General features: G+C 34.5%; 2 protein-coding genes across 2 annotated transcripts in view; one reads left to right on the top strand and one right to left on the bottom strand.

Annotated features, from left to right (window-relative positions):
- Window positions 1-11,004: 11,004 nt before the first annotated feature.
- On the top strand, window positions 11,005-13,278 carry LOC138708952 (glycerate kinase). The gene has a single exon (XM_069839341.1). It carries the CDS (start codon window positions 11,251-11,253, stop codon window positions 12,844-12,846), a length of 1,596 nt encoding a protein of 531 aa, XP_069695442.1. The 5' UTR covers window positions 11,005-11,250; the 3' UTR covers window positions 12,847-13,278.
- A 3,192-nt stretch (window positions 13,279-16,470) lies between these two features.
- Window positions 16,471-18,106, bottom strand: part of LOC138708951 (uncharacterized protein C05D11.1-like) — a 45,678-nt gene continuing 44,042 nt past the window's right edge. Inside the window, exon 18 of the mRNA XM_069839340.1 lies at window positions 16,471-17,037. Within this exon, the coding sequence (XP_069695441.1) occupies window positions 16,977-17,037 (61 nt within the window). The 3' untranslated portion in view covers window positions 16,471-16,976. The remainder of the gene's footprint in view (window positions 17,038-18,106) is intronic.

Genomic DNA, 18,106 nt, shown 5'->3' with positions numbered 1-18,106 from the left:
ACTTTTGTCTGAAAAAATCCATCATCTCCAGCAACGGTTACTATCTAAATATGTAGACTAATTTAATACAAATACAGGTTCTATCAGAAATTTACTTAAGGACACCCCTTCGAAAAAGATGTTGCACTACTGTCCTTATACTTATGTGAAATCCCCTGATGTTTATAAAAGGACCAAATATCTGTGAAAAATGAAGTTTTTTTGTTACTCCAAACCCAATCTCTCTGTCTTTCAAACTGTAGATTATATTATAACGATTTTCTGTTATTACATTTTTTTTTGTAGGAAAAAAATTAATTACCCCAGAATGGATGTATTTAGATCAATGAATTAAAAAATATCGTTGCGGGACACTTTTACGAAGGGCCAAGGCCTACCAGAAGATTGCAGACCTCACATTCACATGACTCATCAGAGGTGAACGATCGTAAAACAGGGGTAAGTGTGGTTAGCACGATGATTCTCCCAGCCGTTTTAGCTGATTTGAGAAACCGGATTTCGCTACTCATTCTAGCTCCCCAAATAAATCACGATGCTGAGCGGGAACTGACCGAAATTTCATGAGAAAATTTCTTGTCTCATGAAGACTTGCACTAGCTCCTAGCTCTCATTCCGTAACGCTAGTCCAAAACATGACGCCCTAATAAAAGTATTCTTATAGTACGCGAATGTGCCATGTTAAAAATCCCTCCTTCACAATAAATAACTCTATCTTTATCACAACGTCATCAATGTTTGCTTGACATCGGGAACAGGGCAGACACGTGCAGTGAATCTTGCTCTCATCCACTGCTGGTTGGGGCAAGTTACCTGGTTGAGGTTTTCTCCGAGGTTTTCCCTCAACCAGCAAGCAGAACCTTTCAGAAAAAAAAATGAACAAAAAAATAGTATGTTGCAATTTAAAAATGTTGCCGTAATGTCACACCCTGTACAATAATGGCTTAAAATTTTATTTCTTTATTGTAAAATTTTCCTTCCAAAATATTAAATTTGACATGTTCGAGCATTAAAAAAAAATGGGTTAATTTTTGTTTTATTTGCATTACTGGTATTCCTTACTTATGAAAAACCCTATATATTTCTATTCAACTTTCTACTCCCAAAGGTGTTAAGTTCATAATTCAAGTCTGTATACAATCCGCATCCAAAATAAATTGAACTAATAAATTACTTGTCCCACACTGTGGCATCGTGTTCTAAGCACCCTGCTTAGAAGTCGCATTATAGGATGTTTGCTGGTTCGAGTCCTCATGGGGGAGAACATTTTCTCATGAAATTTGACCAGTGTATGGGACCAGTGCATCATCGTGATGCACTTGGGGAGCTACGATAGGTAGCGAAATCTGGTTACGAAAGCCAGCTATAACAGCTGGGAGGATCATTGTGTTAACCACACGATACCTCCATTTTGGTTGGATGATCTTCGACCTCTGCTCCGGCATGTGGACGTGGCTAGCACCCGGGTGGTCGATCTGGGCCCCTAAAGGGCTGTAGTGCCACGATTAAAAAAATTAATTACTTTCAAAATAATTAAATAAATAATAACTTTAAATAAGAAAATGGATAATGAAGCTGTTACATAATAAATATTATTATTATTATTACTGTATTACCAAAAATTGCCAACAAAGCTTAAAAGTACTGTGCCAGCAGTGCCAATTATTATCAAAGAAGGTGAAATGCAGTAGTGCGTATGTTTATTGCCCCAACATTTTTTTTTTTTTAACTGAAACTAGAACTTGGGAAAGCGATAATTCTGCCAATAGAGTTCAATCATGTTCCAACGTACTATGGAATAAAATGAAACTAGCAGAACTAGCAGTCCGGATAATGAGCCCAAAAATGGGAAAAAGAGAGAGGAGGGGGTGTAAAGAAACAACGCCAAATCGTTTGTCCTTATCTAAACACAATCTAAACACCAGGTCACAGGAGAGTCAAATACTAGCAATTCCTTCACATAGAACATTCCACTATATTCATCCTCTTTTACTGTCTCAGTCCCTCGTGAATGGAATTCTCTACCTTACAAGATTAGGGGCTGCCAGACAATAACCACTTTCAAGAAAAGGCTAAACAATTTCTTACAGACGCAGTCAAATTGAAGTTATAATTATAATCATGATCGAGTTTAATATAATTTAATTATATTTAGGTATGACTATTATTATTATTATTATTATTACTATTATTATTATTACTATTATTATTATTATTATTATTATTATTATTATTATTATTATTATTATTACATAATTATTTTATTGATGTGTTGGGAAGATAAAAAAATTGTCATTGCATTATATTAATTGTGTATTGGTATTGTATTAATTATGTTTTATTTATAGCAATGTAGTAATTTTATATCATATGGTTGGGTGGAAGAGAAGGCCGAATGGCCTTAACTCTGCCAGTTAAAATAAATCATTATTATTATTATTATTATTATTATTATTATTATTATTATTATTATTATATTCGGGACTTCTGTGGCTAACTCCTAATTTAGTCCTCATTTTTCAGTGTTTATCATTAAATAATATATTCATTTTTACATTTGTATACCCTCTAAGATACAGTCGCATAACCCCAGGGGCATTCATATCCCAGGTGTCTGTGGTCAGCATGTTTTAAAATAAAATATTAACATAATATCACTTCGAAAATTATATACAATATAATAAGCTATATATATATATATATATATATATATATATATATATATATTATTCAAGCAAACGTCACAATGTTCAAAGACGTCTAATAGAAAAGAACAAAAGTAAAAATTCGCAGAAGACACAGGACTGGGTCAGTAGTCTTAGATTTCCTGAAATGTACAAGAGGCCAACAGGTTGGCACACATAGAGGCTTGCCCCTAACCCAAATATAATTTAATCCTATCTAATCTAGACTTCTGAAAGAAAGGCCCTGCCAGCTCCTGTGATAACGGACAAGGGAAAGTTCCAGAGCTTGACTTATCTATCCGCTATACGAATTTATTTCCGTTATCTCACCCTTGTCGCGCATGCTGTAATGTGCTCTAAACTTCTCACAGCCCTCCTACGCATGCGCCACGAATCCGTTATCCTGGTTTAATATTTTTGAATTGTTAAAACAGGAAATAGTTTTATGAACTAGTGTTAGGAAGTAACGAAAACAGTTGATTCATCGAAAGAAAACAGAATAATTCTGGAATTTTCTATGCAAAGAAAATTGAAACCGTATTCAAATAAATTCTTATAGTATTTCTTTTGTCTGGAGTGACATGTTACCATGAATTGTTATGTTACGTTACAAGGAACATATCACAGCCATAACCAACCACACAATTCAATGTATGCAGAACACATCACAAACTCCAATCACAAATACAGCAACATAGACACTGACATGAAAATACTACACATCCAGCCAAAAAACCAGAAACTTGACACTCTAGAACAATATGAAATTTACAAACACACAGAAACACACGCACAGCACATCCTGAACACTCAACTGAATTTCAAAACACACACCCTTTTCGACACAATCATGAACACATCCCACCACAACATGAAACCAGAAGATAGCGCGAGACCTTCACAGACTTCGAACAATGAAGAATATCACTTCAAAACTAATTAGCCAGATAATTTTCTAATGTTAACACAGTAAAGAAGATATAAAGTTAATCAGTGAAAATAATTATATAAGTGGAAGTCAAATATCTATTTTTTTATTGGTTATTTTACTACACTTTATCGACTTCTATGGTTATCTAACATCTGAGTGAGTTGTAGATGATAATGCCAGCAAAATGAGTTCAGGGTCCAGCGCTGAAAGTTTTTTTTTTTTTTTAATTTATTGAGTATGTCTCAATGAGTATAACTCATATGTAGGGGCTATACAAGAACACATACATAATTATGTTATACAATATAATTGAAAAGTCATGAAACTACAGTCTGTGAAAAACAAACAATAACCCAAGAATTTATGAAAGAAAGAAAGCAAAATAAGAACAAATAGTAAGGTAACATAAAGTTTTGGGCAGAAAGAAGAAAAAGTTCGAAACCATGAAATAAATAAATCAACTGAGAATTAAAATAAATAATCTTCCCAAAAACGTATTTTTAAACAATTCTTAAAACACTGGCAATTTGGTAAAAGTCTATGTTTTAAAGGAAGTTGGTTAAAAGTTGTTGTTAAAAAATGGTTAAGTCCTTTCGTTCCATAAGTTACAGAGCTATGCTGAGCAAAATATATATTGTCTTTTTGTCTTGTTAAATAAGTATGTATATCTTTATTAAACTGAAATGTAATATTACTATGTATTAAATTGTTAATAACTTTGTACAAGAAAATAGCAGTACCTAATTTGATAATTGATTCAACTGGTAGAACGAAAGAAAATTGATACAGATATTTAACTGGAGTCAAATAATGAAAACCCAATAAATTTCTTAAAGCTCTATTTTGAATAATTTGTAAAGGTCTCAAAACAGTTTTCGTATTATGTCCCCAAATAAATGACATATGGTACATTAAATGAGAATGGATAAAAGCATAATATACATTCAAGAGACAAGATATAAGCAAAGATCTTTTAAGCCTTTTCAAAATACCAGACATTGGAGCAATTTTCTCACAGACAGCCAAAATATGGGTATCCCATGTTAAATGTTCATCAACAATCAAACCTAAAAATTTAACTGATGCAACTTTTTGTATTACAGAATTATTAAACTTTAATTCTTTCGGAATAATTTAGTAAAAATCGTATACACCAGGGGCGGCCCGTCCTTATGTGCTATAGTGCTACAGCACAATGATAATTTTTTCTGAAATAATGTATTTGCAATACCACTATAGTATCTGATCTGCCATTTGACAATTTCCCGTGGTTATGTTCATGACGCGTGATAGAGTGTTTAGTCTTCGCTCTTAGTTCTTTGGTGCCTCAGGGGGTACATTGTGCTACTCAAAACTCTTCAAGAGAATGTAGACAATTAATGCGCATGTGCAAAGCTGAAATCACTGCTCTGATTGGCTATTTTTACGCGGGGAAGTGCTGTAGTCAGCTTCAGCACAACACAGCTTGCAGATTGCAAAAGTAAAGCGTAATGAAAGAATGCTTGTTTGTGCAAGAACTCGCAACTATTTACAATGTATTTGGTAATTCAAGTGTCCGACTGCTGCTGCCGTCTACCTGGTTTTTGAGGTTCCTCCTGAACCAGTCAGCAAGCGACGGAGAATGGAATCCCAGAAAATTGATGCCAAGGGAGTATATGATCGTATAATTCAGGGAACTACTTATCGTTTCCAGTCTACGCTACCTAGACGCAACAAAATTGTTAAACAGCAAATTTTTTGGCAATTTTTCGCGTAATTTTCCTGAAAGCGAACTTGAAGTTGCTGTCAACACTTATACTGTACTGAACAAAAGAGTGTTAAAGACACAACTTTGAGACCAGACTTCCGGAATATAGATGGAGCTGTTCAATTGTTACAATACATAGTCTCCAACAATTCACAGGATCCATTCTGTGAAGTAACGAAGTTGTTAAATATTTTGGTTACAACACCAATGTCGATTGCTGAGCCAGAAAGATGTTTTTCTTGCTTAAAACGCATAAAACGTTTTTAAGGAACACTATGTCCCAGGATCGCTCACTGCTCTTGCAATACTGTCAATAGAAAATAGTATGATGTCCAAGATGGAGGGGTTTAATGACAAGTTCTGCAATAGGAAGGAACGTCGTATGGGCTTCATATTTCGTCACTAGGTGAGTCTCAAATTAAGGTAAATATATATAAGTGTATACAGTAGGCCAATATAGAGATTGTAGCACACTCATTATTTTTACCACCAGCCGCTACTGGTATACACAGTATTTTTCAAATTCAAAGAAAGCCTATTTGCGCTTAACCAGTTTTCAAGAGTAATAATGTCTGTCTCAAATTTTTCAAATAGTTCTTCAATGGAGTCAGTAATATAAAATACACTAGTGTCATCTGCAAAAAGAGTGGCAGTATTTGCTCTTCATGAGTTGAGAGAAAATTCCGGAAAAAAACCTCAACCAGGTAAGCTGTCCCAACCAGGATTTGAAACGGGCCGCTCGTTTCACGGCCAAGCATGCTAACCGTTACTCCACAGTAGTGGATCCAAGATCTATTAAGGGGCATTCCACAGCGAGTTCAACCCAAACACAATTTTGGGAAAGTTAATGAAGAAAAATGTTTTCTTCCTAAAGTTGTTAAAAAATGGTACCATATAAATTAAGTACTGTATGTTTAAATGAAAATTAGGTTAATTTGATATTATGTGTGTGGTATTTCTGTTTAAAAATGAAATTTTGGAGCAGATGTGAAAGCAAAGAAAAGTAATGTAAGTTTGAAAATGGCTAGCAGCATTTTTAAGAAGATATTGAAGGGTTCCTGAGTACCAGTATTGACAGAAAGATAAGCATCTAAAATTTATAACAAGTATTAAAATCTAAATACATATACAACAAAGGGGGTTCAAACTTTTTATTGTTGTATTTTCCATACGTGACATTAAAGGGTTATATTATTCATATTCTTTGAAAGCAACATTATAGAAGAAATAAAGCTTTTACACTGTATCTTTAAATCGTATTAGTATGGCTAATAATCATTTGCAGTTTTCAGAATTTAATGCGTATTTTTATTTACATATTTGCAATTGTTTTATGTCTCATATGTGACATGGCATTGTTAGTACCCAATTTAAATTAATCCTGTAGCAGCGAATGGGAATGTATTACTGAACAGTTTTTATCAATGCATATTATGTATCATTGCTGTATAATAATATACCGATACCAATAATATATTGTATGCAATTATATTACATTTACAGAATGGCTGAAATATTAAAAAAATCCACTAGTAGGCCTACTAGTTGCATGAAGAAACGGTGAAAGATACGCAAAGCAGAAAACCCTGATTTCCAGAAAGAAGAAAGTAAAAAATTAAGGGAAATAAGGCACTATAAAAGGAGAGAATAAGTGAAAACGAAAAAAATGTTTGCTAAAATATGAACGAGATAGGGAAAAATTAGGCCTACAGAGATTCAGAGAAGCAAGTCTTACAACCCTATTGTGTCTAAGTTCTGTCCTGTCCTCACTTCACTTACTATACAACTGTAATCAAACCTGCAGCAAAGCTATAATTAAAACTATGAAGACATTATCAGTTTCTCCAAGAAAAAGACTTTGTAGTGATCAAAGGATTATCAGAAGGTGTAGATATTAAGTTTCAAGAAGATATGGAAAGTAGTCTGACAGGAAGAAAAAACATTAAGACAAAAAAACTATATAGTTTTATTACAAAATTTTGTCTTAAAAGAGTCTTTGCTATCTTTCGAGAGAAAAACCCAGGTTTCAGTTTAGGTTTTTCAAAGTTTTGCAGTTGGAGATTAAAAATGTCCTATTATTGAAAGATACATCATATGATCAATGCAGATGCGGATACATTTCATTTTGAAATGACAGCAATAAAAATAAATTATTCGGAAGAATTCTGAAAAAGTACGCTATGTAATGTTACATCAAATTTTGCATGTGGACATAACTCTTGTGATGATTGCTCAAATGGAAGAAAAGAAATAGTTTGTCCGATGAAATGGAATAAAATGTGACATGGGAGATCTGGAGAAAGGCTTCAGAAGGCTTGAACTTCGAGATGTGGTAAGTAAACTTATCAGAAATTATGCGACATGTAAATCTAAAGAGAATTCATGCCATTACATTTGAAAATGACAAATTTGATTATAATATTAGCATATTACAGGTGGATTTCTCAATAACATTCAGCTGTGAATATCAGAATGAAATGCAAAGTGCTTTATGTCTTAGGAAACCATCCTTGTATTTACAGCTGCCACATTTTTCCTGGGTAAATGCAACACATTTCTAGTCTAGTCTGATACTGCATACAAGGATAAAGACACTTTACGGTATTTGTCATGATCAACTAAGTTTATGGAAGAATATTTTAATGGAAAAGGTTTCACAGCAGCCTGCTGAAAAGGTAATTTTGAGTGATGGACCAATTTCTGAATTTAAGAATAAGTACATGGTTAGATTGATCCAGTTCCTGTCTGAAAAATGCAACAAACAATTCAGTTGGAAATACTTCACCATGTGTCATGGGAAAAGTGTGACGTGGTGTGGGTGGTCGTGTGAAATGCTGAGGCAACAAATTTTGAATAAAGGAAATTCCAACACTGTGCAGTGTTCAAAAGATTTTGTTAATTTGGCAACATAGCTAGTACCGTCAACTTGTATTTTCCACGTATCTAAGACTGAACTGAAATAAAAAAGGTAAATCCGTGGAACACAGTGGTCCCAGTTCCTGGCTTTTCTGCATTTCATGTCTTAACATGCAATGACATAAGACGTAAGTTCAAAAGTACATGCTCCGTCAGAAAAAATTCAAATAAATGGTCCACTCCACAGATGAAAATGAATTTTAATGTAGGAAACTGGGTAACTCTTACATAATAATGAAGAACAAGTATACCCAGGCCGGGTCAAAAGATTCATTCGAGTACAATTGAAGTGTTAGTTATAAACGAATTTTGTATTGGGGAATATAAATGGACAAAGGGTCCAGAAAGCATCATCTACGATTCTGGGGATATTGTAAAAAAGAATCTTACACCCAGACAGGTGAACAAGAGAGGAAGTTTTAAATTTGAGAATCTGTAATATTTCGTGTTATTGTTGTCACACAGTTGTCTGTTATATTTTTTATGTGTCCTTATCTAAATAAATGCTTTGAGAATGCAAAGAAATCTTATTTTTTTTATACATAATTTAGTGCACAAGTCCCATATGTAACAACCAATGTTTCACACACGATAACATAGTTAAAAGTGAATTCTACTCTTTTGAAGCAAAGGAATTCTCTAGTCAATAAGCGAACTTCACAATGAAAATAGTGGACTTCGAGCATCTCATAATGTGATAATAAAATCTTGATTAAGTAACGTCCTACATTAGGGATTTAAATGTAATGTTTATCTGACGAAGTGTCCTACTAAATTTCATAATAAGCCAAATTTTCTTACAACTATTTCACTGGTAATTAGAGCAATTATCCAAAATAAAATTGTGAGCAACTGTCCCACACGTGACAGTGGATTGCCTCAGTTTCAGCTCTGACCTCACTGAAAGATAAGATAGAAAATCAGCAACCGAAAGAGTGTTTTCTCTAAGTAATAACCAGTGGAATAAAAAACAGCAACAATTCGTCTGCTCTCTCAAAAATACAGTAAGTGCTGTTGACAAGTATCAGCACAGTATAAAATGGCTATGTTTATTTAATACTTAATTTGTCCTCCATTTATTTGTATAATGTCCTCTATTTGAAAATATTTTCACATGATCACCCTGTCAATGTCGAAGTTAGACAGGGTTTGATGAAGAGTTAGATTAGTGACAAGTTGACTTACTTACAAAGCTCTATGAGCCAAAATTATTTACTTTGCGATATTTTGTGTTTCTTAAATGGTGCCACAACAGTACTTCAGTAATAAAATAAATATAGTCAACTCCAGATATAGTGAACCTCTGCGGACTTGCATATTTCGTTCACTATAGCCAAGGTTCACTAAATCCGAAGTGTCTACTGATCAGGTAGAAATGACAAACTCTGTTATGGTGTGACTGCGTACTCAGCCTTGGAATTTCCCGGGTCACTTTGGAAACGGGGAGGGGGTTGATGGAGTTTGAAAGCCATCGGAATCTTACCTGCATTTATGCTCTGGACATAATGTCCGTCCCCTTTTAATAAAAGAAGGAAATTTCATTTTCCGTCGTTTCGATGCTATCCATCATAATGGAAATGTTTCTGAGAACAAAGGCAATTCTTTGACGGTGGAGGATTAGAAATAACAGTACATTGGTGAGCCTGAGAACAGAATGACAACCCTTCGACAGTGGAGTGAGGCAAGGTTGTCACGCATTGCTTGGATTTACAATACAGCTCATTGACTAATCCTACTTTTGTCCTTTGACTAAAGGCGTGAGAAACTTAGAATGTTGTTCTCAACTCATTCTTTCAATTTTATACAAGGTCTGACTTCAAATAAGAATTTGTCAAGATATAACTCTTGTAACTTCAATTTTTGAAGTTCAGTATAACCGAAGCGAGGGTTCATTATAAACGGAAATATTAATGTACTTTTTAATGTGTGCGGGTCGGGACCAACGATTTAGGTTTATTATAGCCGAATATTCACTATAACCGAGTTCACTATATCCAGAGTTGACTCTATTCTGAAACATACAACTTAGACTTGAAGAATGTGTGCAACGAAATGGGTCCCACCTGCGGATGTAGTGTTCAGAAAATAAGAATTTCATGAGGTACAGGTAAATGCTATGTGTATACTTAAAAATGTAAAGTGAAAGTTTCGTTTCATACATGAACCTAACATAACATTAGGATTATTACGATTGTAACATATTTATATGTATTTTCATGTGACTAATTCATAAATTTAAATAACACTGTGATAGAATAAGAAAATAAATAAATTCATTAATGTACTTACCAACAGTGGAGTAGATTTGCCTATTTTGTATTCTTCAATCTCGTTGAATACTGAAATTGTATTGCCCGCCAATGCGATAGAAAGGCGGGAGCAAGACGGCTATTCTTGGGCGGGAGAGAGGACAAGACGTAACCAGCAATACTACCAATAGTATGTATTTTCGAAAGCTCAACTTCTTGATTCAATTAACACAAAACAAAATTGGAACTTAGTTTCAGATTGGCCGCTATCGCTCAGAATACTACGAGAATTCTAACAAGACTCGTGTATGGTATGATATAGCATTTTATTCTGTGTAAGATTGTGCATAAATTCAAAAAGGTCAGTTGGTTGCACTGGTTGAGGTATGTCTGCTGTTTTAATGTATAGGTTATGTTGTAATTTTCGGTAAATAAATTGTGTAATAATTAGTAACCGATTTCGCTAAAAATCACCAACTACTTTATTAATATTACTATGTACTTAAAAGAGAATAAATCAAGACTTGTAATATGGAAGTCATTCGACCATCGACCACTATTACACGTGACTTGATATTTATGTAAACATAAATCTAAAGAGTAACCTATTTACTTAGTTATCAGACGTCGAAAGATAAATTCGGGCTCAGCATGAGGTAATTTTGTGAAGAATTTAAATAATACAGTTTAAACGCGTCACACAATTTTTTCATATCTTTAATTAAGATGACAATATTAATGACATTTCACACAGTTGCCAAACTTCGAAAACTCGTGAATCTTGTCAGACGATTTTCAATAATGCAGCATCATGTTCAGCAAATTAAATTGGATATGCAGTCTTACTTCGAAAAATCAGTGAGTGCAGTGCAGCCTGATAGTTTGATAAGGAATGCAATTACTGTCAAAGACAATGTACTAATAGTTCAAGATCGACAGTATCCACTTCGTAAGAATGGTTACATAATTGGTTTTGGTAAAGCAGTTTTGGGGATGGCACGTGAAACCGAGAGAATTCTCGGAGATAACTTGTGCACGGGAATTATTAGCATACCAGAAGGCAGCCAGGAAACAATGAAGAATAATGCTAATGTGCATTCCATTCTGAATAGCAAGGTGAAAATCTTGGAAGGAGGAAGAAACAATTTGCCAGATAAGAATTCTGAAGAAGCAGCGAGACAGATTAAAAAGCTAGTTGAGGGTCTCAATCAAAATGACCTTCTAATTGTTTTAGTATCGGGTGGTGGATCTGCTCTGTTACCTCTTCCATTACCACCAATCACTCTAGAAGAAAAGTGTAGAGCAATTAAGCTCTTGGCTTCTGCAGGAGCTAATATAAATGAACTGAATAGTGTGCGGAAGAAACTGTCGGTGCTGAAAGGTGGAGGCCTTGCAAGATTAGCTTATCCTGCTCAAGTGATATCATTGATTCTTTCTGATATTGTCCACGATCCATTGGACTTGATTGCCAGTGGACCTACAGTTCTAAATAAGGACTCACCAGATATTCCACTTAATATACTCAGAAAATATTCACTCCTTGACAAAATTCCGGCTTCAATAAAACAATGTTTAAATTCGGCACATTCTGTCCAAAAAGGCCAGGTAGATTTGGACAATATTGAAAAAAACTTTAACGCTCAAAACGTGATAATAGGCTCAAATTTAACAGCAGTGTCGGCTGTGGCAGATGCCGCGATCCATAGTGATTATCATTCTGTGATTATGTCTACTGAGATTGAGGGTCTTGTGACTGAAGTGGGAAAAATGTATGCTACAGTTGCAACAAGCATCTGTTCAGTACTACACGGCAGTCAGTGTGATTTACATGCAGTTTTCCAGTCTATCAGCCGGCAGTTCACCATCCGTAATAAGGCAGGGGAAGAAGTGCTGTATGCTTTGCATTACATGAAGGCTAAGAAGGGAATATGTCTGGTAGCAGGTGGAGAGACTACAGTTATTGTCAAGGGAAGCGGTTTGGGTGGTAGGAATCAGGAGTTGGCTATGGTGTTTGCCCGTTGCATGAACGAGAATGCTGAGTCTCATCCATTTTTGAATCAATTCCACGTCGTGCTGCTTAGTGCGGGAACTGATGGCATAGATGGACCAACTGATGCAGCTGGTGCATTCGGCTACGGAAATCAGTTCAAGGCAGCAAGCAAACAAAACTTGAATCCAATAGAATATGAAAATAATAACGATTCATACAATTTCTACTCAGAACTAAATGAAGGGGAAGATTTAGTAGTTGTTGGACACACAGGAACAAATGTGATGGACGTGCATATATTAGTGATTGAGCCACATACAAGTAATGTTTAGATAGGCCTATAGGAAAAATGCGTGCAATGTGCCTTCAATTGCAAGTTACTTTGTAATTATGTTTACAGATTACAATGGAAGATAATTTTGTGTTTGAAGATCGGTTTAACACTCTGAAAAGGATTTATTGATGGCGCAATGTACTACGCTTACAGAGATTAGGAAACTCTGTTGGAAATCTGTTGTGGGTTTTGTAGGCTAGATGAAGAGATTGGCATGTAATCTGTGAATGTGATCTTAAACCTCAGAAGATATTAATTTTGTAGAAGATACTACAGAGTGTTCCAGCGATAAGTACCAGTTTATTCATCGGCTGCTGGACGGCATGGTGCTTGAGCAACCGCCGGCAACTGGGCCCTTAAACTCATGGCGTTTCACTGAATTAAAACTTACATGCATACTTATTAACCATAATATGTTGTATTTAACATTAATTATTATATGTTATATTAATTACAGAATTTTGTACTCACCCTCATGACAGTAGCTGCTGGAAGTGTTGACCACTTTGCACTATACAGAGTTCACATCATGACGCAATTAGACAAATCAGTGCAGTGGAGCTCAAAAATGTGAACAATGGTTTTTTATTGCGATGTGAAATCTGTGTAATGCAAAATGCTTCCAGCAGCTATTGTCATGAGGGTGAGTACAAAATTCTGTAATTAATATAAAATATAATAATTTATGGTTGGTAAAGTATGCATATAAGTTTTAATTCAGTGAAGCGCCGTGAGTTTGACCCAGTTGTTGGCAGTCACTCAAGCACTGTGCCGCCCAGCGGCCAATGAATAAACCGGTACTTACCGCTGAAACATTCTGTAATTTTATTTAGTCATGTAAGTCTGGGACAGAAAATACCATAAAAAGGGATTAAATTTACAATAGAATAAGATTATGGTGGTAACCCCAAGCAAATGATTTAATGTCAGTGGTTTTAGGTTGGCTATAACAGCTGTGAATGATGTCTAATGTGAATTCAGTCATTGAAATACTCATGTTATATAGAAAATATTGTGAAGGATGTCTAATGAGAATGTAGTCATTGAAATATTCATGTTATATAGAAAATATTGTGAAGGATGTCTAATGAGAATTCAGTCATTGAAATACTCATGTTATATAGAAAATATTGTGAAGGATGTCTAATGAGAATGTAGTCATTGAAATACTCATGTTACATAGAAAATATTGTGAATGATGTCTAATGAGAATTCAGTCATTGAAATACTCATGTTATATAGAAAATATTGTGAAGGAAATGTGTATGTATGTATATAAACATTTGTGCACCATTAGCTAAGCAGCTCAAGCACCAGCTTTTCATGCTGGTAACCCACGTTCAAGTCCTGGTGGATCCAACTGGAATTTATGGTGGACAAAGACAGTCTTTGGTGGTAGGTTTTCGCGGGGTACTCCCATTTCCCCTTTCAGCATTCCACCATTGCTCCATTAATCATAAGTTCGGAATGCTTGGGTGAATGATAGAAGTAAAGTGTCCACCATTAGTATAAAAAAAAACTATTGAATGCATTAATGTACAATGTTACGTCGAAGTGGGGTGTAAAGTACTGTTCTATCTTTATTGCTTTGTTATTGTACCAAGCATAGTAAAATGAATAGCTGATTTGGAATGGCATGATGCAACATAGCATAACAGTCAGTTATAGTGAGAGTAAAATTTTTATACTTTACTCAGCTGGTTGTGAGATGAATAACAGAAGTTTATGAGGACTATTATACTTTTACTACGTCATACTACTTTTGACCAGTAAAACAGTACGAAAGGACGTCTTTCAATCAATGATGGCTGCTTGTCGCACAGTTTTATCACTACCCTAGCGTTTCTTTGTTTGCCAACATTTCAAACTGCACATTCTTTACGGTACTATAAAACATGCTTTGTGATCATAATTTGTTTCCTGCATAGATAGTTGACTGAAAATGGCTCCGTTCAAACATTTTGGTGAAGGTAACATTAGTGAAACAGAATTTTAGTAAGTCAATATCAATTTTATTGTATTAGAGTACTTCATTTCTTCTAATCTTTATATTTTTTCTTCTGTTTTTATCATCTCTCTACCATTTGTTTCTTTGTTTGCCAACATTTCAAACTGCAAATTCTTTACGGCACTATAAAACATGCTTTGCGATCGTCATTTGTTTACAGCACAGTCAACTGCATTCAAAGGTTTTCGTGAAGCTAACATTAGTGAAATAGAATTTTAGTAAGTCAATTAATATTTTATTGTATTAAAATACTTTATTTCTTCTAATTTTTATTGGTTTATTTTACGACGCTGTATCAACATTAGGTTATTTAGCGTCTGAATGAAATGAAGGTGATAATGCCAGTGAAATGAGTCCGGGGTCCAGCACTCAAAGTTACCCAGCATTTGCTCGTATTGGGTTGATAAATCAAAACCTCTAGTGAGATTACTGTTGATAAAAAAATTAGAACAGCAATAAAGGAAGTATTTTACAGTATGAGTAATAGCTGAAGACTCGATGTTGACTACCCCCTCATGAGGACCATGTCATTCCAAATGAGCAGTAATTAATGTAGGAATTGTTTAACAGTACAATTAAAGAAAAATGAGATAATATATAAATATTTCATGTAAAATGATTACAATAAATTATTGAATTTAACAGAGAAATTTTAACTATTTCCTTTTTCGATAACAATATTACAAAAGATTTGGTCTGCTTTTAATATGATGCATGTGGCACACAATGCATCAAGTCCAATATGGTTGATTATTATGAAATAATAAGGAAAAAATTGTTCCGGAGCCTTGAAATTATTCAAGTCTGCGTCACAGGGAGCTTTACCTGAAAAATAGACTTGCATAAAATATACGTTACTGTAGGTATGTTAACAGAAAACCACAATTCCAAGTCACACAGAGTTTGTGTGTACTCGATGTGGGTTTCTGGCACCTTGTCAGCCTACTCAAGTTGTGTGGATATAAGGGGAAAAATTGAGATGGTGTTGGATAGAGTTCCTGGGTAGCTCAGTTGGTAGAGAGCTGGTACGTTCAACCAGAGGTCCTGGGATCGATACCCGGCCCAAGAACAATTTTTCCCTTGATATTATTCAAGTCTGCTTCACAGAGAGCTTTACCTGAAAAATAGACTTGCATGGTCTAGGACTATTTGCTATTATATTTACGAAATGAAACGTATTTCTCTTCCAAAGGAATCTACACTAAGGATACTTATTGCTTTCCACCAGGTTTGAACCTGTGATACTTGGATTCAGAGGCAAGTGTGGTAACCAATGTCATGAAGATTGACAACTTTCACAAAAAAATGTCATAAATTTTCTTAAAACACCAAGACATTATTATTTGGCAGTGCATCTGTTTTATATTAAACTATCTGTATATCTCTTTATCTTTTTTGGATCAGAAAGAGATACTTTTTTTTTTTTTCAATAACCGCGTCACGAACAGAAAACGTCTCCAAGACGTAAATAATAAAATAAAATCAGTGATTTATATAAGGAAGCAAAAAGACGAATAAATTCTTGAGGACTACACATTACAATCAGACACAAAGCTTTTATGATTGTGTGTGTGGTACATTTGTAAGGACTGATATTAAAATAGGCTGCACTCATTACAGCAAATAATATCTTTATTACCTTCATAATGTTTACTCAACTAACAACCCGAAATCCCATCAATAAACAATGAACAAATCTTTTCTTTTCAACTGATAAGCATCAACGTCCTTTCTTCTTATGCACAACACATTGACATGAACTCAAATGAGTCAATCACAATCATTCACAAACTCTCAACACACATGAAGGTTCAATTGTTACCTCGATCACACATGGAATCTTTGTAAAAAAAAAAAAATTAATAAAGAAAAACGAGTCTTTCAGATGTTACTCAAGATGTGAAACTTCTTACCTAAGCACTGAATAGAGAATTTCACTTTTAGGTATTGTTTTACTCAAAATTGCAAATGATCTGTCTAATATATTGTTATATAAAACAATTAAAATTTGAAAAACAAAGCTCTGAATATAGTAAACTAATTCAAAATGCATATTTATTAGCACTGCAAATGAGGTACTCTTTCTTGATGTAACGAAGTGAGTGAACAAGCTATTTCCACTACCAGCTGCTCAGGAAACTTTCTTCTAGTGTCTGGTACACCTTCATCTCGTGATTCAACCTGCAGGTAAACAAAATCAAGTTTCTTTATTTAAGAACTTAATATTATTACTCTTATGATTATTACTCTTATGGTGGGCTTATTTAAGGGAGGCAATGAACCTCTGGGTTTCTTAAAAGCCATAAGTAAGTAATATTATTACTTAAATATATTTACAATAAAACACTCCTTCAGTTGACATGTAACAGTCTTTTCAATTATGGAAACGTTAGGTATTTCTTTTGGCCAACAAATACTGTGAAAAAATTCCTTCTGGTAACATTAGTGCTCATATGACTCGGTTAAGAGAGAAGTTTTATATGATATTCTTATGGAATTTGGTATTCCCAAGAAACTAGTTCGATTAATTAAAATGTGTCTCAGTGAAACGTACAGCAGAGTTCGTATAGGTCAGTTTCTGTCAGATGCGTTTCCAATTCACTGTGGGCTGAAGCAAGGAGATGCACTATCTCCTTTACTTTTTAACTTTGCTCTAGAGTATGCCATTAGGAAAGTCCAAGATAACAGAGAGGGTTTGGAATTGAACGGGTTACATCAGCTGCTTGTCTATGCGGATGACGTGAATATGTTAGGAGAAAATCCACAAATGATTAGGGAAAACACGGAAATTTTACTTGAAGCAAGTAAAGCGATAGGTTTGGAAGTAAATCCCGAAAAGACAAAGTATATGATTATGTCTCGTGACGAGAATATTGTACGAAATGGAAATATAAAAATTGGAAATTTATCTTTTGAAGAAGTGGAGAAATTCAAATATCTGGGAGCAACAGTAACAAATATAAATGATACTCGGGAAGAAATTAAACACAGAATAAATATGGGAAATGCCTGTTATTATTCGGTTGAGAAACTTTTATTATCCAGTCTGCTGTCAAAAAATCAGAAAGTTAGAATTTATAAAACAGTTATATTATCGGTTGTTCTTTATGGTTGTGAAACTTGGACTCTCACTTTGAGAGAGGAACATAGGTTAAGGGTGTTTGAGAATAAGGTGCTTAGGAAAATATTTGGGGCTAAGAGAGATGAAGTTACAGGAGAATGGAGAAAGTTACACAACGCAGAACTGCAC

The sequence above is a fragment of the Periplaneta americana genome, chromosome 11, assembly GCF_040183065.1.
Source record: "Periplaneta americana isolate PAMFEO1 chromosome 11, P.americana_PAMFEO1_priV1, whole genome shotgun sequence".
In the NCBI taxonomy this organism is placed as follows: Eukaryota; Metazoa; Arthropoda; class Insecta; order Blattodea; family Blattidae; genus Periplaneta; species Periplaneta americana.
The sequence above is the reverse complement of the archived record's forward strand: the minus strand, read 5'-3'. Positions and strand labels throughout refer to the sequence as shown.

Excerpts from the sequence above, each read along its gene's own strand:
- LOC138708952 (XM_069839341.1), top strand. The coding sequence starts at position 11,251 with ATGACAATATTAATGACATTTCACACAGTTGCCAAACTTCGAAAACTC.